General features: G+C 35.5%; 1 protein-coding gene across 1 annotated transcript in view; it reads left to right on the top strand.

Moving 5' to 3' along the window:
- cmet (CENP-meta) overlaps positions 1–23,181 on the top strand; it is a 370,306-nt gene that overhangs the window by 214,038 nt on the left and 133,087 nt on the right. Inside the window, exon 15 of the mRNA XM_090393925.1 lies at positions 16,788–16,846. Coding sequence (XP_090250051.1) covers positions 16,788–16,846 — 59 coding nt within the window. The remainder of the gene's footprint in view (positions 1–16,787; positions 16,847–23,181) is intronic.

The raw sequence follows: 23,181 nt of genomic DNA, 5'->3' as shown, positions 1-23,181 counted from the left end.
TATGTGTTTCTGTATACCTGGCAAGGTCTTTGTTTTTGTACATTTTTCTTGTATCAGTAAGAGAAAGAATCTCATCTGTCATCCATTCCTATTGTTTTATATTATTCACATAACCTACTTCTTCAATACTTGTTGTTACGATGGCATTCTTTAAGCTATTCCAAAGAGATTCCACACTTTTATTTTCTTCTATGTTAATCTGTCGTAATCGCAGGTTAAGCTGTGTCTTGGCACTTTTATTTATGTTCGGGTCTTTCAATTTTTCTACATCAATTTTCTTTTTCTTCTTTTGTGATTTTTTAGCTGATTTTAATCTAAGACGTACTTCTGCAACTATGGGATTGTGGTCTGATGAGATATCTGCTCCAGGATAAGTCTTTGCACTCTTTATACTACTGTGGAATCTTTTATTTATCAGTATATAATCAATTTGATTTCTGACAATGTTATGTTAGTTATCTTGAGGCGATTTCCAAGTGTACAGTCTTCTGGGTGGAAGTTTAAACCAGGTATTTGCTATTGTTAGATCTTCTTCCTGACAGAACTGGACTAGGCGATCTCCTCTGGTGCCTAAGCCATGTTCGCCAACAATTTCTCCATCACCCCCTCTTCCCACTTTTGCATTGAAGTCACCCATCACTATGTTTATATCATGTTTCTTTGTTAGGCTTTTAATCTCTTTTAGGTGTTCATAAAACTCTTCAACATCTTCTTCACTTTTGTCAGCTGTGGGTGCATAGGATGATATTTATGTTAATGGGGTTTCCCTTAAGTTGTAACAGCATTATCCTTTCAGAAAATGGAATCCAATTTATTACTGATTTATTGATTTCTTCATCTACTATTACAGCTACACCATGTCGATGTTTGTTCTCATCATTCCCAGAGTAATACATTGTTCCTGCCAATCATTTGAGTTATTAGATGATTTAAAGGAATGCCTGTATTATACAACAATAGTTCTAGTGAAGTCTTATCAAGCCTTTGTAAAGAGGCAAAATGACTTCTTTATCTTTACATGTCAAGGTTCGTTTCAGCATTGCCATTATTCTCTGAGTTGTATTTACAATTTTTGCTATATGCCCCTTGAACTTCAATTTCATGTCTACTTAAACTCCAAGATCCCTAGCCTCATCAGTTTCTACAAGCATAATCCCACCAATATAATACGACATGGGATATCTATTCACACCAAAATGCATGACTTTACATTTATTAACATTGAAATGACAACCATTTTCACATGCCCACAATTCCAGTCTATTCCAGTCATTCTGCAAGTACTACATTATCAATAAATAGCTGTATGTCACATGTTTAATCCTTGCCAATGACATTAATGCACAGCTTGAATAACCATGGACTAAGGATTGATCCTTGAGGCACACCACTGGTTACCTTGAATCTTGCAGATTCACATCCCCCATATGCAACTTTTTGATATTTGTCAGTCCTCTTATCTATGCCAATAATTTATAATCCAATCCCATATTCTCCGATTTATGCAACAGTATTCCATGCTGTATTCTGTCAAAAGCCTTAGCAAAATCCTAAAGTATCATAGTGTATCCATTCCCCTCATCTAACTCAAGTAACATTATTATAGAATGTGAGCAAGTTGCTAAAACATGACCTTCCCTTAGTAAACCGATCAATTTGTTGCAAAGTAGAGATTCTCCGTCAACCCATTTCTGAATGCGAACCCTAACCAACTTTTCCAAAATCTTCACCGTCACTCCTGAGATATCGATCTTTGCACCACCCTTGTGCAATTTGATTACCATACGTTCTTTCCACTCCTGTAGAATCTTCCCTGTTCTAAGACTGAAATTATACAGTTGAACAATCACTTCTACATCAGTCACCTTTCATACTTTTCATACTCAGACTATCTTTCCCACTTGTGACTCTTCAGGCCTGCTGCTTATAATTATCATAACTGACATCATTCTAATGCATGCAATATTTCTTTCACTTATGAATCTCTTGCTTAATTAGATTACACTCCTGCTCTATTTATTCTTCGAACTCTATGGACACATTTTGATATCGCATCATTTAAGTATTTTTCAAACACTACCCATGCATTGTTGATATTCTTCCCATCCAATAACTGATACTATGGTACAGAACCCAGCATATCCTTCAGGTGGTCATAATTAAACCTGCTTTGTAACTCAGCATGTAACCTTTTCTAAATGGAACATTCATAAACTTAGCCACCTTCCCAAGTGAGTACCACATGATCACTGTCACCAACCAGAGGCAGAATAGTTATGTTGTTAACTGAAACTCCTCTCTGATAGTATAATCAGACCTTGAGTTCCTTCTGTCACATCCTGCTTAAGGAAGTTATCTTGCAACATCTCAATAAATTCAGTTTCATTCTTCTGATGCGATTTCATAGCTACCTAATCGATGTTCAGATAATTAAAATTCCCTATTATGATTAATCTTTTCGCACACATCATGTATATTTGCTGATGCATTTCTTCGTCACTAGCAACCGATCCACCAGGTCTGTAACCAACACCCCCACTGTGTATTTAATCTTGTTAGACTCTACCTCACACCAGATGGCTTCAAACTCAATTCCACACGAAAAATTTTTACTAGTATTGCAGTCATAGGTAATAACTCTAACTGGATTCAAGACATTTGATATCATTAGTAGCACACACCCCTCCTCTCCTATCCCTCTTTCCTAAAAATACTGTACTCTTTGCACTCGATATCAGTTAGTACGTCTGCTTCCGATAGTCAAGTCTCACTAATGCCTACAACATGAAGTCCCAATGTATTAACCAAGGCAACAAATTGTACTCCTTGTGTGGCAATTATTTGTGTGTAAATTATCTGTGGCAGTAGCAATAATTAGTTTTTTAAACATTGCTGTATGATAGTTGTGATCAGTAGGTTATGTTCGATGTAATTATAGTTCTGTATTTATTAAATTTCTTAGTGTTTCTTGTGTTCAGCTTTGAGCATGAGTAAAATGGCAGTGAAACATAAGGCAGCATGAAAGACAAATGCAAGTAGCATGGATTTTTCAAAAATATAGACTGGAATGAAGACAGTGTCAGGAACCAAAGAGAAGGAATTTCTTGAGTTTTTAAGGGATAACTACCTTAAGCAGTACATAACAGAGGCCACACATGGATTTGATTATCTTATTAGAAGATATTCTTGTAAATTGAAATGTCACATCTTCCTTCAGTTGGTGAAAGTGACCATGAAGTGATCACTTAGATGGTGGACAGTCATATCAGGACGTTTTTGAGAAAGGGTTATATGCGAAACTTTAAGGTGGGTGATTATGGTGAACTCAAGAGGCAGCTTACAACTACATCATGGAATGATGAATTACATGGGAAGGAAATCATTGCTGCTTGGTCTCTACTCAGGAAGTATCTTGCAGAGGCAATGACTGAGTGTTCCAAAGGTGTCAGGAGATTAATTAAGCTAGGTGTAAAATGGATAACTGAAGAGGTGAAGCATGCAGTCTTGAAGAAAAAGGCATTGTGGAGGCAGCACATGATGAGTGGAGATAATCAGTTACACAAGGAGTGCAAAGAGCAAAGAAGGAAGGTGACTCAGTTAGTTAGGGTAGCATAAGTGCGGTATGAGCAGCAATTAGCAAATGATTGTAAAAGAAATCCTACGGAGCTTTTCCAAAATGTGGCCAGTAGAAAGAATGATTATAGGATGATGATGTTGGCCAGTGATAATGCAGAACTTGAGCATAGGGGGGTATATGAGAAATTGAGTAAATTCAATGTCAACAAGGCCACGGGACTTGATGGTATATCACCACGTCTTGAGAGAATGTTGGTTTGGTTGGGAGTTAACAACAGCTTTAACTTACCTTTTAAACATGAGTTTTAGATTGGCCCAAGTTCTAAAAAGTGGAAAGAGGGCAAAATTGTTCTGCTTCATAAAAGGAGTGATAAAACTAAGGCTTCTACATATATGCCAGTCTGCTTGTCTTGAGTTGGTCAAGTGTTGGAAAAGCTAGTGAGGAAAAGGATTCAGAACTGAGTTGACAGCAGTAGAATTCTCTTTAACAGACATCATGAGTTTGCTATTCCCACATATTTTCCAATCAACAAAATTTCTCAGTTACATGAGGAGTGCAAAGAAGGAAGGTGGCACTTCTTTTGCCATCTACAAAAGACAAACTGGCACCTTTATCATTAGCTGGTGTTTACCAGATACCATGTGAATGTAATCTAACATACTTTGGGCAAACAGACCATTCTGTAGAAAAAAGAATTACTGAACATCAGTATTATACAGAATAAATGAAACCTCAAAAGTATGGTCTGGCACAACATAGTTGACACTAAACACAATATCCAGTGGGATAAAGCTCATCTTCTCTATTATAGATGCAGATTTAAATATGAATGCCTTTTCAGAGAAAGTTGTGAAGCCCTTTTACATTGGCCAAATCTGAATCAGAACGATTCTCTCTCTCTCTCCCCCAAAATTTTGGAAGATTCTTATCTTATGTAACCATCAAAAATAGTTGTTTAATAATATTATTTATTAATATTAATTTCTAGCATGTGCCAACAGTTTTTAATTGGTAAACCACTGATTGTCGTATGCACTTTGTAATCCGGTTCCTTTGATTGCTTGTTTCTACACACCGATGATATACTGTTAGTTTCATTATGAAATATCTGTACCTTCATTTCATTAAAGTTAATTACTGTGGTTATCGTGTAATTATTATTTATAATCATGCCATAGGTACCTTTAAATATTAGGATGATGAGTTGTTGGAGAGATGATTGACTGAGTCAGTTTCTGGTCTCTGGAATATGGAGACAGATTGAGGGAATGAAAATTACAGAGACTAGCGAATAGAAGGAAGAAGGGAGAAATGATTGAGACATATAAGTTGGTAAGAGGTAATTACCAGATTAACGTGGATGAGATCCCCCCCCCCCATATACCTTTGGATATATATACACTATATCAAAGGTGCAACAGATAAACTGGGCTTGCTCTTGAAATAGCATGATCAGAACAGTTTACAAACCTCTGAACAAGGTACCCAATTTCCTCAGATAAATTTCCTCTGAGAATCCTGATGGTTCCTCTGAGGAACCACCAGGATCCTCTCTGCTTTCCAGGTGTGTCTGCAGTATCCTCTGTCAATGTGGGGTCTAGTATTTTGAATAAACAGGATAGACTGCCATTACCAGAAGAAAAGAACATGAAATATATATATGATGTGGACAACAAAATAATGGAGTAGTCCCTGCATGCCTTAGATGAAGACCACTTCATCAGGTGGAAAAAGCAAAACTACTATATAGATCTCAGTTTCAATCACAGATACTTTTCTAGAAGTGGCTAATGTACTAAAACCTGTTGAATGTAACAGAAATGACAGTGTAATTCTGCATAAATTTTGGCACACTGCTGTCCACTTATCAACAATAATCACAAAACATCACCATAGAAAGTGCCACTGTCACCTTCCATGCATGTGACTCCTTGTTCTGGAAGCCATGGTAATTCTAGTCTTTGCTGAGTGTATATCTTAAAAATGCCTTGATTATGCAAGCTTGATCTAGCAAAATGTCAGTGTGTAAATACTTAATTTAATTATTAAATTATTTCATTCCTGTGTCTACATAGTTTATGATTCCTGAACAATATCTACCACCAAATGATGTTTAGTATTGAAAAAGAATGGGCTGTAGCTGTCTTCAGTCCCTTGGTTACAAAGGCAACCAGGTGGGTCTCTCCCGTGTAGTTTGAAGAGTCCATGCACACACAGGCAATTTGTAGAAATTTTTAATATGAATGACTGCAACTATGGAAATCTCAATATGGACGTGTGTACTCTTCTTGTGCACCTGATTTTATATCAAACCATCTTCTTGTGCCTCTTTCAAGTCTAACTTCTGAACCTACAGCTCAAATGTAAACTAAATATTCCTTTGTATTTGTCATTTACCTTATATAATTGTAAAAACAGTTGTATAAATGTGTAAAAACAGAGTCTTTACAGAGATATAACGTAAATAGAAATACTGCAGCTGACAAGATTTTTAAAATAACTGGAATAGCTGATGTGATATAATGACATTCTTGTTCACCTGAACCAGTGTAAAGATATCACAATCAACAATGATTTAACCATTGAGATTTCTTTTTTTCTTGCGTCTTTTCTTCATGGGAATCTGTGAATGTTTGTATGTCAAACATAGTGTTAGAGATTACTAGTCCTTCTCCTGGACAAAAATTTATAAGGTGCTTTACTATTATTACACTGGTGTTCAAAAGGACGAATTACATTTTACCTATATATGAAAAAATTGTCATGACTACAGCCAGATGTGTTATCAATTTCATACAAATTAAATTGCAATATGTTTTTTGGCAAAAGTTACAAATTTCCTAAGGATGGAGTTAAGGAATTAATGTACAGTGCTTACAGAAAACTATGTGGAAAGATGTTTCAGTATGGAATATGTCCACTCCGAACTGCGATGCAACTCTCACAATGTCGTAGGATGCTTAGCACCAAGTGATTCAGGAGTTCTTGTGGCAAATTGGTCCACTCCTCCTTCAGAACAGTGATAAGGCCTTGTTTGTTTTCTTGAGAGGAATTTTGAGCACAATGCATCCCAATATTGTGTCCCATATGTGTTCTATGGGGTTGAGATCTGGAGAGCATGTTGGCCACTCAATTCGATTAATATTCTTCGTCTCCAGAAGTATCTCCACTGCTTGTGTGCAATGTGTCATCCCATTGTCATCCATAAAAATTAATTTTTCATCTCCAGTACCATGGAACATTTGATCATGATGTTGAAGAACTTCATTGCAATATCGTTTACCAGTCATAGTCCTATTTTCCAGCACTTGTAGCTCAGTGCATCTATTTAGAATAATGCCTCCCTTCACCATGACTCCAACACCACCATGCCAATCCCTTTCGTGAACATTCTTGCAGTGGTAAACAGTACCTCTTCCATGCCAGATCAAGGGTCGTCTAGAATCAAAGAAAAGACTAAAACAGCTCTCATCTCTAAAGAGTACATTATCCCACTGGTGTCTTGCCCAATTTTTATAGATACAACAACACTGAAAAGATACTCCACTATTAGCTGTGAATGCAGACTACAGTCCTTCCAGCATATAGGCTTCCTTGTCACATATCTTGTCAAGAGAGAATTTTGTCGAGATATCAAAGTACCTGTGCTTGAATGGAAGTGAGTTGCAAGCTGACTGCTGTGCTGCATCAGCTATGTTTTACTGTTATAACCAAAATTCTGTCTTCGTGCTTTGTGGTAGAGCAAGCACAACCTCTTAGCAAGTGTCTGGATACCACAGTGTGAGATTCCAGACTCTCTGGCAATATCAGTAATTCTGTGGCGTCAAGCTTTCCAATAATTGTTCCCTGCGTAAAATCATCTAGATATGTTTGAGACATTGCAAGATATCAACGTTTGCAACTTCATTCCTTTACAAAAAGAGCTTCCTTCAAACACAATTTGCTAAGCTTAGCCTTTTGCCTTTTATCCTATTGAGTGTCACCATGTGATCCCCTTTTGTATACAATTCGAAAATTTGAGTGTGTACCTGCCTTCTACTCAGAATCATCAGTTATACAAATTGCTCCAAGCTGATTCATCTGAATTTGTGGTTGTAATTTGTGGTTAGCGTCCACTCTCCAGCCAAAAGGCTGCTGGTTTGAATCCTGCTTTGGGTATGATGTTTGTGATTGCCTGTGAAAATACTAGTGGTGGTGGGCAGCAGATGGCATTGGTGTTGATGATGATAGTAGTTGCAGTTCACCGTAGTTGATAGGTGCCCTCCCTTGATGAGTCTTTGGACTCCTTGGAGGTGTCACGTAATAATAATAATAATCTTTAGAAAATATGTTCGTCTTTAGGTTTTTGACACCAGTGTATTATTTTTGTTTACTCCAAATCTTCTCAAGACATTTGAATATCTGGTATTCATTCCTACTCTGTTTTTAGATCTCTAAGGAGACCAACTTTTTTTTTTCTTTGTCATTTGCCTTCTTTAAAAATTAATAATTTTTCTGTTTCTTCCTTATTAGAAACTTTTGTGTGGTCATTGACACAAATAAGTTATTATCCACTTTTCCATCTTGATATTTTCCTACAAGAAAGTATCCTTGCATTTAGCTTTGAATATTATAGGGACACCCCCCCCCTCCTTCAGTCATTATTGCCTGAATATAACCTCTTTTATTTGTTATTTTGAAGCATCTCACCTGTTAGTGTCTATATGTCAGTTATACCAGTCATATTAATATGTTAATTCACTAGTTTTCTGTTATTCCACATTAAAGAATAACCGTGCATTATTCATTATTATACTAAAGTCCCATGTAGACACAATTGAAATATTATGGATTAAGGTTGATTAAATTCAATTTGCGTATCGTTAACTGTTATCAGTGTATTACAGTTGGAAATTAAATTTAAACAACAGTGCAGATATAAGAATGGAATTTTTTCCTTGTATGCAGTTGTTAGACAGCCTAGTGAAAACTGATAACTATTAGGATCAAATTAAGTGTGTGTGGTGGTTGGTGTGTGTGAGATTAAAAAAAAATAGTAAACCACATAGTTCTTAATAATAATAATTTCCAGATTTCTGTGATGTAGAAGGACTTCGGAATTTTCTTTAAAGAGATGCGCACGTTTTTTTTTTTGGAACATTGCATAATGATTTGATGTCATTCCAAAGGATCTTATGGCTAGTATTAGTAATCCTATGTTCTGCTAGACCTGATTTTTTTTAGTTTCTTTGGGGTAATGTAGAATTAGTGTTTTTAGATGCATTTAGAGACATGTCAGCCTGTTTGTCCAAAGTAGAATAACTGGCAGTTGCATGGGACTGAGTGTACTCCAGGTAGCTATAAATGGAATTTTTTCTTTCAGAGATATTATCATAAAGCTCATTGAATTAATAAGTTTAGAATAGATGCTCTTCATGGAATGAAGAGTCTATTGACAATAACCCTAGAGAAAAGTTCTATAGATCCACGGTCATATCTAGAAGCTTCTTCACTCCACTAACTGCAACTACCTTCATCTACGTCAGCGCCATCTACTGCAGACCACCACCACCATTTTCCCAGACAATCGCAAACATCCATGCCCACGGCAGGATTTGATCCTGCAGCCTTTTGGCTGGAGAGCTGATATGCTAACCACTCGGCCAACAGGCCGGCAGTATTGTCAGTGTGAAGTGATATTTTCATAACATCTCGCCATTACTTTGACTATAGACATTGATTGTGAATATTGTGGTTTTCCATTGAGAATGCAGATGATGTTTTTCATGTTCCTACCTATTTTCATAGTTTGTCTTCATGCTGCTGATTTTCATCTGAAATTTGTTAAGCAGTTATTTAGTTATTAAAGAATCCTGAAGACTTGCACCAAATTTCTTTAGTAAAACATCATCTGCATAAAGTAACAAGGAAAGTTGAATATCATCTACATGAAAGAAAGTGTGTGATATTCATGTAGATGAATAAGAGTGGAGATGGTGTGCACCCTTATCTTGCGTAATTTTATGTCGCACCATCTTCCATGCTTCCTTCAGTTCTAACTGACAACCTACAGCTTACATACAGAGCATGTATTACACTGTATCAAGTCTCATTTACCCCATACAGCTGTAGTATTTTGAACAGTTGTTCTCTTAGCACATTGCCATATGCCTTTTCCAGATCTACAGAACTTGCATACAATCCTTGTTATATTCTCATTTCTTGACTCTGTGTCTGAAAGTGAAAATCTGTTCTTTCAACTGTTATTTAGCTTGAATCTAGCTTTTTTTTTCTTTTCAGAGTTTCTCTTTCACAATTTTTATCCATTTATCAGGTATGATTGCATAAATCTTACCTGAACACTCAAAAAGGAAATGTCCTTTAAACTCTCATTGTTTTATTTCTGTTTTTATTGATGGATGTTATGCAAGCACTTCTGCAAACATTTGTAAACTAATCTTCTGACCAGCTTTCTGAATTATGCAGTATGACAATTATAAGCATTTCTTGAATATTGTTAAACGATATGCTTATTGCTGTGCCATTGTTAACTATGGCTATCTATTTATTCTGTATTATTTAATTTTCTATTCTTGATTCTATCTCTTACCCTACATTCTGTGAGTCTATATTTTTATACCAGAGAGTACTAGAAATTTATTTGTCAACCTGCACCACCAAGCATCCTTGTGGTATAAGAACAAGTAGTACTTTCAGCAGGTCTTAATCTAACATAAAATCATCTCTTAATCAATTTACATTAGTGGCTTTCTATGCGTTCCTTATTTTAACTTTCATTAATCTTTTTAGTTCCCCCGCTCACAGGAGCGAGTTTATTTCGAAACAGTGCATTGCATATTAAAGATCAGGCGATACGCATTGAATATAAATAACAAACGTTTATTAAATACTCATCATCATACATATCATGGATTTAGGCCTAGTATGGCCTGTTCCGGCCTTAGAAGTCATCGTTGAATCGTTTAAGAGGACGTCCTGGTTTTCTTTTTCCTAATGGCTTGTACTTTAAGGCTTGTTTTGGTAATCTTTCTGTTTTCATTCTTTGAACGTGTTCCATCCATCTATGTTTATATTATTTAATTTTTTCAATTACTGGTTCTTGGTTTAATTCTTTCATAATATCTTCGTTTCTTTTGTGATCAAATAGGGTATACTTTGCAGTTTTTCTCATAAACTTCATTTCTGCTGTTGTTAATCTTTGTTTGTCTTTTTGTTTTATTGTCCAGATTTCGCTTCCATACATTAAAACCGGTAGGGCTAATGTATCGTATACTTTTAGCCTGGTTTGTTTTTGAACTAGGTTTGGTTTAAATATAGAGTTAATTACTCCTGTTATTTTTAAATATTTTGCAATTTTTATGTTTATATCTTTTTCATTTTCATAAGTGATCATACATCCTAGGTAGTTAAATGAATTCACCTGTTCTAAGATCTTGTTATCTAATACTATTTTAGTTCTTGCTGGATCTTGTCCTTTAAAGGCCATAGTTTTTGATTTTTCCGTTGATATTATCATACCATAATCTTTGGATATCTCATTTAGATTTAAAATAGCTTTCTGTAAGTTATCTTCAGAATTTGTAATTATTATTTGGTCGTCTGCAAAGAGGAGAGTGTTTAAGTTAACTGTAGGTGAAAGTTTAATTCCTTGATGTAAATTATTACTCCATTTTATTATTTCATTTAAGTAGATATTAAAAAGAGTTGCTGAGAGGGGACATCCCTGTCGGACCCCTTGGTTTATCTCTCTCGTATATGATAGCTCATGATTTAATCTTATTTGTATTTGATTATTTTCATATATACTTGTGACAGCTTTTAGGATATTATTTGGTATTTGTCTTTCTTTTAATATGTTAAATAATATGTTTATTTTAACTTAGTCAAATGCTTTTTCAAAGTCAATAAATGCAATATGTGTTTCTAAATTATATTCTCTTCTTTTCTCTATTATTAATTTTAGGCAGAAGGCTGGGTCTATACATGATCGTCCTTTTCTAAATCCATTCTGTACCTCTAGAATAAAGTTTTCGGAATATTTCATTAGTTTGTTATTTAAGATTCTGGTATATATTTTGTAATTATATACCAGATTATTAAATACTAAGACTGAATATACAATACATGCAATAGGAAGTTGCTTCTTATATCTTTAACTTAAACTACGCTCTATATGACAAACTTATACAGCATACTTCCACAATTATGTAACACATCTTACAAAAATTACTGCAATATAATTTATTACTCCTATTTTAAGTAAACTAATTTAGAACAGAGTCACTATAGTAATTTTCTGTAATTATGCAGCATAACGTCTTAGAATTCCTCACTTGCTATGCTCTGATCCATACACTTAATAATTCCAACCATAAATTTGCATTATTTTCAGGCTATAACTATCTAATCACATTAAACTTAGCAGTCCATTAAAGTAGTTCCCTTATATCACATACAAAGGAAAGTTATATACAACAATTGACTCACATGAATTCTCTTTGCCTTTAGCACGTCTCGGGTTTTGAGTTCTTTCCTTAGAGGTTTACGGAGCACCTGCATTTCATTCAGAACGATTGGCGGGTCTGGAAGGGTCCAGTGGTCAGCACATACTCTGATTCGTCAATGCAGCAAGGCATCTGGTTTGGCTCGGCTTGGTTTCCTCCATGGCTAATCGCTTTAGGTGACCATCAATTTTGATCTCAAACGTCTTGCGGCATGATCGACCTCCGTTCTCCACCCCCTTCGGACTTCTCTGTGTTCCAGCCAAAACTATGTCGATGGTTGATTTTTTTATCCTTCAAGATCCATGCCTTATATTCAGCCCTTTTGTCGAACCTTGGGTTAAGGTTTGAAATCCCCATACTTTCCGCGCAAACTCTGGATTTAGGTTTGGGAACCCCAGATATTTCCACTTGACTCACTTGATCTCTAATTTTTGCTGACTTCTCTTTTCTCCCCTTTCCTATGTCTTTAATCTGTTTTACCGGCCTGCAGAATTTATGTTTGATTCTTGCCGCCCCTCTCTCCAGTGACCTTGAAGGTCGCCTAAGACTGAACTCGTAAACATAAGGGCTCTCTTACACTTTAATCAGAGCACTAACATCAAATAACCGTCCAATGGCAAGGCATTGATTGATATTAGCAAATGATATTGTAAAAATTTGATGCAGCGTGAATTTTCTCCATTTTTTCAGAAGTCACATCTAGAAAGCTTGTAAAAATAAACTGTGTTATTGTAAATAGAATACTAAAAGCCCATATATATTAGCCAGAGAAATTAGTATGATATTGTGTAAATAGAAGATATATGAATATGTAGTATTTTTACATTCCTTGTTTATGCAAGCGAGCAAGCTAATTTGTTTTGGGCTTCATACACAGGCTTTTAGTATTCTATTTACATAGACAATTACAATACATTTCTGATTTCTACGGCATTTCCTTTGAACCATCATCAAATTCCTGACATGTACCCTCAAGGGATGTACAGGATATGATAGTACTACATGAAAAATTTACATCATTACTAACTTCCTATCTATAATTTTCCTCCAAATCAGTCTGTTACTTGTCAAGACTCCAATATTATCATTATCAGATCTTATATTTCTATCATCTAAGGCACCTTGTACCATATCAATCCACCTATATGTTTGTCTTCCTCTGGGTCATTTTCCTGCCAACCTGGCAGAGAACACTTGTTTTACTAATCTTTCCTCGCCCATTCTGTTTAAATGACCATACTGAGATTAGCTCTGCTAATGCATTCCTAGATGCCGACAATATCAGATTCTTTCCTAATAGCCTCGTTTTTAATATGATATTGCCATTGATGCCATCTGTGAACGCCTCTAATCTGTCTGAGGACTCTCATATCTGCGGTCTCTAGTCTTTGGTCAAGTGTTTTACCTCTGACCCAGCTCTCAGATCCATAAGTTAAAACTGGTTTGAACACTCTTGTATACTGCTAATTTAGTGTTCCGACTAATTTTTCTCTTACTCCATATGAATTTATTTAATTGACTTCCTGCCATACCAGTTTTGTTGACTATTTCCATATTTAATTTACCATCTTCACTAAAAATCGTGCCTAAGTACCTGAAATGTTTTACTTGTTTCACAGGTTCCCCGTTCACAACACAATTGACTTTTTCAACAATTCTACCTATTTTCATTGTCTTTGACTTTTTAATGCTGACCTTCATACCATATCTGTTACAACAGTTATTCAGTTTAGTCAGAGAATCTTGCAGACTTGTAGCGGATTTATTTAAAAGTATAACATCATCCGCATAAAGCAAAGAGCTGACATTAACCTCTCCAATTCTGATATCATGTTTAATACCACTTTCCTTCATAATGTGATCCATATAGATAATGAATAACGGAGGGGATAATGTACATCCTTGTCTCACACCAGATTTAACATTAAGCCATCTTCCTGTACTTCCTTCAATTCTAACTGCTGACTTACAATTCAAATAAAGACTAAGTATTGCTTGATATAATGCCCCATTGACACCATATAACTGTAGCGTATTGAATAGCTTCTCTCTTGGCACCTTGTCATATCCCTTTTCCAGATCGACAAAACTTAATTACAGATCTTTGTTATATTCCCATGCTTCTTAGAATATTTCTCATAAAGTGAAGATCTGATCCTGACAGCCACTATTTGGCCTGAATCCAGCTTTTTCTTCACTAAGCTTTTCATTCATAATTCTTCTCAACCGTTTCTCAACTATGCTTGCATAGATCTTGCCAGGAACACTCAGTAGGGAAATACCTCTATAATTTTCATATTAATTTAGCAATTTTTTGAAGTAATTACTCCATACTTCAAGGATATCTTTTTCTCCTGTTTTCATGTAACCTTAATTCTCACATTCAGTTTTATTTCTCTTTTTATATATGGGTACTATTAGAGCTCTACTCCAATCATCAGGAATTTGTCCCTCTGTCCAGGCTTTCTGAACTATGCAGTGCAGCCACTGTAAGACTTATACCACCATACTTCAGCATTTCTGGTCGAATATCATCTATTCCTGCTGCCTTTCCATATTTCAAGCCTTTGATGGCATTTTCTACTTCAATTATGGATATTTATTCCTGACTGTATGCCTTTTGAGTGTTTTTTTACCACTGTGCTATCACTGGTTGTTTCATTTAGCAATTTTTCAAAGTAATTACTCCTACTTCAAGGATATCTTTTTCTCCTGTTTTGATGTAATCTTTATCAGCACTCTTTCCTCCATTTCTAAGCTTCTTCAACAACCTCCAGAATATCTTACTACCTTCTTGATATTTATTTTCTATGTTCTTGCCAAAGTCCTCCCCATGACTTTTGTTAAGCTAGTTTTACACAGTGTTTAGATTTCTTACATTTGTCTCTGTATTCTCTAAGAGCACAAGCTAACTTATTTGCCATCAACTTATGATATGCTTTCTTCTTTTCCTTCACTGCCTCTTTAACTTCCTGTGTCCACTATGGAGTCCTAATTTTTCTATACTTGCAGACAACTTCACCACATGCCTCTGGCTGAATCAATCAGGGTTTTCTTCAAGGTTTGGTTCCTGTTCTCAAACTCTTTCATTTTTCTTCAATAATCATTGGGTATTTTAGTCTACAGTTCAGATCTGAGAGCTGCTCAACTTTTATTCGCTTTAAAACTTTCTTACATGTTATTCTTTTCAATATGAAATTCAATTTTATCCTGCTCAAGACTAAATAGTGATCGCTTCCAATTCCAAATCCTCTGTACACTCTGGTGTCCTGCACCGGGGAGAAAACATCACTATTAACAATAACCTAGTCAATAAGACTTTTTATTCCTTGCCTCTTCTCTTCATGTGAATTTGTGCACATTTTTATGTTGGAACATGGTGTTAGTAATAACCAGTCCATGTCCTGAGCAGAAATCCAACAGGTATTTGCCATTATTATTGGATTTGTGCTTTTCTCCAAATTTTCCCAAAATATTTTTGTATGTTTGACAATCATTTCCTACTCTGCTATTTAGATCCTCAACAAGGACCAAGTTTTCCTTTTTCATTGTGTCAGTTGCTTTTTCTAAAGCATCAAAAAATTTCTCCACTTCTACCTTAGTAGAACCTTCTGTTGGGCTATAGACACAAATAAGTCTCATTGTCTAATTCCCCATTCTGATATTTGCTCAAATCACTCTACTTGACACTGCCTGCCATTCAAGAAGGTGAGCCTCGTATTTTGTGTTGAATACTATGGCTACTCCTTCTTTTCCTTGATTGTCATTTCTTGAATATACATTTTGTATTTATTGTTCAGAAAGATCTCACCAGTTTTTGTCTTTTTTGTTTCAGTCACCCCTATTATGTCGATTTGGTACTTATCTAATTCCTCAGCTAGCTCCATTTCTTTGCCATTCAGGCTTCTTATGTTGATAGTACCAATCTTTAACTCTGGTGATGTTGGGTTGGGGGTGTGCTTTCAGATTTGTTCCAGTAGCTGACTTTTCGCTGTTCGCCCTGGTTCCCTGGCGAAAACAACAGGGGCCTTGTTTAACCTTTTAAATTGCCCCATCCGGCATGAAATTTTATGATGTTGTACCATCATTTTCTATATTGGTTTAAGCTAATAAGAATACAATTTGGTCGGTTAAATCCCAAATTGCCATCCCATCCTCGTTTGTTCAGTATCCAAGTAGATAACCAACAGAGTGCACCATGAGAAGGTGAGGATTAGACATTAGGTAAGAAGTCCTGGTCGGTTCTCAGCATTCCTTTAAAGGCTATGTGGAGGTCTCCTCTCAATTATACAGCTTTGACCCTCAAGCACCCCTTTCCCTTGAACTACATATTCATATACCTTTTATTTACACAATATCATACTAATTTCTCGCTTTTAGTATTCTATTTACAATAGCAAAGTTTATTTTTACAAGCTTTCTAGATGTGACCTCTGAAAAAATTGATGCAGATAAAAATTTGTAGAAAATTCACGCTGCATAAAATTTTTACAATATCATCTGCTAATATCAATCAAGAAGCCTCATTCTTTCATAACTTTTGAAGCAGTATTAAGATTTACCCTTGAGAATATGTAATCCTGACTTGTTTAGATCCATTTCAGAACTTTTTAAAAAAAAAAAAAAAATTGATAATTGATTTTTTTTTTATTTTAATAAATTTAAAAAAAAAATTGATTTTTGCTTTTTTATTAATTATATATTAGGAACCTGGCACAGATGGGAATGAACTTCAGAGACTAGTGGATCAGCTGCTTGCTTATAAGTAAGTTCATAGAAGGTCATTCATATGAAGAAGTGAACACAAATTTTTATAAACCATCTTACAGTAATAGTAAATTTCAGAATACAGTTGACCCTTGAACAATGTGGAGGTTAAGGGGCTGACCCCCCCCCCCCCCCCACAGTTGAAAATCTGCATATAACTTTAGTTTTCCCCAAAACTTAACTACTAATAGTCTATTGTTGACCAGAAGCCTTTCCAATAATATAAACAGTCGATTATCACATATTTTGTATGTTATATATTGTATTCTTACAGTAAACGAGAAAAGAAAATGTTAACAAAATCATAAGAAAGAGAAAAATACATTTACAGTACTGCACTGCATTTATCGATACCATAAGTTTACTTCATCTGTATAGGTGAATCGTCTGTCTATCAGTACCTATATCAATATTGTCTTATATGCTACAAAACACTGTACGTGTTATATGTATTACTAACACTAGACATCAAAAATAAAAAAAGATAATGTAAAAAGAAATTCAAATTTATTTGCAGGTATAATGATCCATGCATTGATAATGAAGAAGCAGCAATATGATTGCTTTATGGTAGCCTAGCTTATACACTTTTTATTTTATGCTAATTAATAAAATTTAATTAATTAATAACAGTTCATTGTATGCAGTTATGATTTAATACCACATCTTTGTTTCTTTACATTTCTCTTGACTTTTTCTGATACCTAACTTTTTCTTAATTTTTTGATATTTCTAAGCTACATGGATTTCATCTACAAGTTTTTTCAAATTGTTGCAAATCTCCAAAAAATTTTCCATTGTATTTATTGAAAAAAAAAAATCCATGTATAAAAGTGGACCCATATGCAGTTCAAACCCATGTTGTTCAAGGGTTAATTCTATATTGAAATAAATGCTATGTGAAATACCAAAATAAAGTCATATAATAATTACAGTGGAAATTATACTAGACAAGAAATTATATTCTTGCTTTAATCCTTTTTTCTGAGCAAAAGCAGCAAACAGTTGTATGACTAGGCTATTTGTATATAGAGGCTGTTGACTTCACATCGGTTGCTTCAGTATCCTAAAATTCACAGCACATATTTCTTTCAAATGTGTAAAAGGTGAGATCCAGGAAGATGCCTTCCTGGATCTAGTTCTCATAGATGAGACCTTCATGGTCATAACTGGTCATGTTAGTGACCCTTTCCATAATGCCTAGCATTGTACATGTCCAAAAAGAAGTGTGATGTGCATTATTGGATACTGAGGCAATTGTTCTGAAAGCAAGCAAGCAACAGCTTCTCTTTATGAGTAATCTAGTTCTGAAGATACTATATACACAAATTTCGTTTATACTGGGGTGAAAAAATTAAAATAGTAATATCATTTATTTTGTTATCAAGTGGGAATAACACTCTACATGATATGACACTTTGGTGAATTTTAGACTCAATGTAATGAAGGACACATGAGTAGGACAACCTATTAAAAACTTGAAATATGGAAAGGCAGCTGGAGTAGATGATATTCAACCAGAAATATGTATGGAGGTATAAATATCTCCGTATACACAACACATAATTCAGAAGGCTTGGTCAGAGGGTCACATTCCAGATTAGAAATTGAGCTCTCATATTACCCATCTATAAAAAGGGAAATAAAACTCGATGTGATTACAGAAGGGGTGCTTAAGGGTCAAAGCTGTATAACTGAGAGGAGACCTCCACATAGTCTATAAAGGAATGCAGAGAACCGATCAGGGTTTCTGACCTAATGTCCAATCCTCACCTTCTCGTGATGCACCCTGTTGGATATCTGCTTGAATACTGAACAAACGAGGATGGGCTAGCAATTTGGGATTTAGCCAACCAAATTGTATTCTTATTGGCTTAAACCAATATAGAAAATTATGGTACAATATGACAAAATTTCATGCCGGCTGGGGCGTCACCCGGTTAAACAAGGCCCCCGTTGTTTTCGCTAGGGAGCCAGGATGAACAGCCAAAAGTCAGCTACTTGAACAAATCTGAAACCACACCCCAACTCAACATCACCATACTTAAAGATCAGTATTATCAATATAAGAAGCCTGAATGGCAGAGAAATGGAACTAGCTGAAGAATTCGATAAGTACCAGTTCAACTTAATAGAGATGACTGAAACAAAAAAGAAAAAACTGGTCAGATCGAGCAATAAATACAAAATGTTATATTCAGGAAATGACAATCAAGGAAAAGAAGGAGTAGCCATAGTATTCAACACAAAATATGAGGCTCAACTTCTTGAATGGCATGCAGTCTCAAGTAGAGTGATGTGGACAAATATCAGAATGGGGAATTGGACAATGAGACTTATTTGTGTCTATTGTCCCACAGAAGGTTCTACTAAGGTAGAAGAATTTTTTGATGCTTTAGAAAAAGCAACTGACACAATGTAAAAGGAAAAGTTGGTCCTTGTTGAGGATCTAAATAGCAGAGTAGGAAATGATTATCAGACATACAAAAATATTTTCGGATAATTTGGAGAAAAGAGCAAAGCTAATAATAATGGCAAATACCTGTTGGATTTTGCTCAGAACATGGACTTGTTATTACTAACACCATGTTCCAACATAAAAATGTGCACAAATTCACATGGAGAGAAGAGGCAAGGAATAAGAAAAGTCTCATTGACTATGTTATTGTTGATAGTGATGTTTTCTCCCTGGTGCAGGACACCAGAGTGTACAGAGGATTTGAAATTAGAAGTGATCACTATTTAGTCTTGATCAGGATAAAATTGAATTTCATATTGAAAAGAATAACATGTAAGAAAGTTTAAAGCAAATATAAGTTGAACAGCTCTCAGATGTGAACTGTAGACTAAAATACACAAAGATTATTGAAAAAAAAATGAAAGAGTTTGAGAACAGGAACCAAACCTTGGAGATTCAGTGGCAAGCCATGAAGAAAACCCTGATTGATTCAGCCAGAGAGGCATGTGGTGAAGTTGTCTGCAAGGATAGAAAAATCAGAACTCCAGGACATAGGAAGTTAGAGGCAGTGAAGGAAAAGAAGAAAGCATATCAAAAGTTCCTGACAAATAAGTCAGTTTTTGCTCTTAGAGAATATAGAGACAAATGCAATAATGCTAAACAGTGTGTAAAACTAGCTAAACAAAAGTCATGGGAGGACTTCGGCAAGAATATAGAAAATAAATATCAAGAGGGTGGCAAAATATTCTGGAGGCTGTTGAAGAAGCTTAGGAATGGAGGAAAGAGTGCTGTAAAAGGAGTTAGAGATGATAAAAGTGACATGAAAACGGGAGAAAAAGATATCCTTCAAGTATGGAGTAATTACTTTGAAAAACTGCTAAACGAAAGAAGCAGTGATGATAGCACAGTGGTAAAAAAACACTGACCAGCAATGTAGTCAGAAATACATATCCATACTTGAAGTAGAAAAAGCCATCAAAAGAAGGCTTGAATGTGGAAAGGCAGCAGGAGTAGATGATATTCGACCAGAAATGCTGAACTGCATAGTTCAGAGAGCCTGGACAGAGGGACAAATTCCCGATGATTGGAGTAGAGTTCTCATAGTACCCATATATAAAAAGGAAAATAAAACTGAATGTGAGAATTACAGACGTATTTCCCTACTGAGTGTTCCTGGCAAGATCTATGCAAGTATACTTGAGAAACGGTTGAGAAGAATTGTTGAAGAAAAGCTTGGTGAAGAACAAGCTGGATTCAGGCCAAATAGTGACTGTCAGGATCAGATCTTCACTTTACGACAAATAGTTTAGAAAGCATGGGAATATAACAAAGATCTGTATTTAAGTTTTGTCGATCTGGAAAAGACATATAACAAGGTTCCAAGAGAGAAGCTATACAATACGCTACAGTTATATGGTGTAAATGGGACATTATATCAAGCAATACTTGAGTCTTTATTTGAGTTGTAATTGAGCAGTTAGAATTGAAGGAAGTACAGGAAGATGGTTTAATGTTAAATCTGGTGTGAGACAAGGATGTACATTATCCCCTGTGTTATTCATTATCTATATGGATCACATTATGAAGGAAAGTGGTATTAAACATGATATCAGAATTGGAGATGTTAATGTCAGCTCTTTGCTTTGTGGCGACGATGTTATACTTCTGAATAAATCCACTACTAGTTTGCAAGAATCACTGACTAAATTGAATAACTGTTGTAACAGATATGGTATGAAGGTCAGCATTAAAAAGACAAAGACAATGAAAATAGGTAGAATTGTTGAAAATGTCAACTGTGTTGTGAACGGGGAACTTGTGGAACAAGTAAAACATTTCAGCTACTTAGGCACGATTTTTACTGAAGATGCTAAATTAAATATGGAAATAGACAACAGAATCAACAAAGCTGGTATGGTAGGCTGTCAATTGAATAAATTCATATGGAATAAGAGAGAAATTAGTCAGAACACTAAATTAGCTGTATACAAGACAGTGTTCAAACCAGTTTTAACTAATGGATCTTAGATCTGGGTCAGAAGTAAAACACTTGACCAAAGACTAGAGACCGCAGATATGAGAGTCCTGAGAAAGATTAGAGGCATGAACAGATGGCATCAATGGCAATATCATATTAAAAACGAGGATATTAGGATAGAACTTGACATTGTCAGCATCCAGGAATGCGTTAGCAGAGCTAATCTCAGATGGTATGGTCACTTAAACTGAATGGGCGAGGAAAGATTAGCAAAACAAGTGTTCTCTGCCAGGTTGGGAAGAAAACAACCCAGAGGAAGATCAAGATGTAGGTGGATGGATACGGTACAAAGTGCCTTAGACGATAGAAATATAAGATCTGATAATGTTGGAGTCTTGACAAGTAACAGACTGATTTGGAGGAAAATTGTAGATAGGAAGTTAGTAATGATATAATTTTTTCATATAGTACTATCATATCATAATAAATTTCGTTTAATCCTTTATCCAAGTATGAGCAAACAAAGTTTGCACCTGAAAATATCTTCAGGGCTGGGGTAAGGTAGTGCAACACCGGGCAACTCATTGCAAAGGAAGAGCAAGCTAACATCACTCCTATCTCAGTATCTCCCATAATGCAAAACACATCTCCTTGTGGATATGTATAATGTTATGCATTAAGGGAAGCACCACTACCCAGACTAGTTTCAACCTTTATTGAGGTCTCTTAGTGGGAGCCAGGCCCAAGTCGAGATACTAGGCAGAAGCATTAGCAAGGTCATCTCTACCTATAGGAGTTGCCAAAACGGTGTGCCACCTTTTTATTAAATTACTCTGGAGTTATTGAAAGATGTTGAAAGTTTATTTTTTACTTGATTAGACTATAATAAATTTAGTTTAATCCTTTATCCAGGTGTGAGCAAACAAAGTTTGTGCCTGAAAGTATCTTCAGGACTGGGGTAAGGTGGTACAACACCAGGAAACTCGTTGCAAAGGTGGAGCAAGCTAACATAACCCCTATATCAGTATCTCCCATAATGCAAAACACATCTCCATCTCCTTGCAGATATGTATAATGTTATGCATTAAGGGAAGGGCCACTACCCAGGCTAGTTTCGACCTTTATTGAGATCTCTTCAGTGTGAGCCAGGCCCAGGAGTGATGTTAGCTTGCTCTGCCTTTGCAACGAGTTGCTGGGTGTTGTACCAGCTTACCCTAGTCCTGAAGATACTTTCAGGTGCAAACTTTGTTTCCTCGCACTTGGATAAAGGATTAAACTAAATTTATTATAGTCTAACCAAGTGAAAAATAAACTTTCAACATCTTTCTCTAAATCCAGAGTAATTTAATAAAAAGGTGGCACACTGTTTGGCAACTCCTATTGGTAGAGATGATGTTGCTAATGCTTCTGCCTGGTATTTCCACTTGGGCCTGGCTCCCACTGAAGAGACCTCAATAAAGGTCAAAACCAATCTGGGTAGTGGCCCTTCTCTTAATGCATAACATTATACATATCTGCAAGGAGATGTGTTTTGCATTATTGGAGATACTGAGATAGGAGTGATGTTTTCTTGCTCCACCTTTGCAACGAGTTGCCCGGTGTTCTACAACCTTACCCTGAAGATACTTTCAGGCGCAAACTTTGTTTGCTCTCACTTGGATAAAGGATTAAACTAAATTTATTATAGTCTAACCAAATGAAAAATAAACTTTCAACATCTACTATCATATCATATCCTGTCAGGAATTTGATTGATGTTGATGGTGATTACAGAGGTATTGAATATTAAATACTAAGTTGTATTAACAGTTTGCATAAAAATCAGCATTAAAAAAAATTGCTCCACTTCTTCCTTAGGAAAATCTTCTGTGGGATTATAGACACGAATCATTTTCAC

This window comes from Typopeltis vanoorti, chromosome 6 (assembly GCF_054136105.1).
Source record: "Typopeltis vanoorti isolate ZY-2024b chromosome 6, IOZ_Tvanoo_1.0, whole genome shotgun sequence".
Taxonomy (NCBI): Eukaryota; Metazoa; Arthropoda; class Arachnida; order Uropygi; family Thelyphonidae; genus Typopeltis; species Typopeltis vanoorti.
Note: the sequence above shows the minus strand (reverse complement) of the source record. Positions and strands in the feature narration are given on the sequence as shown.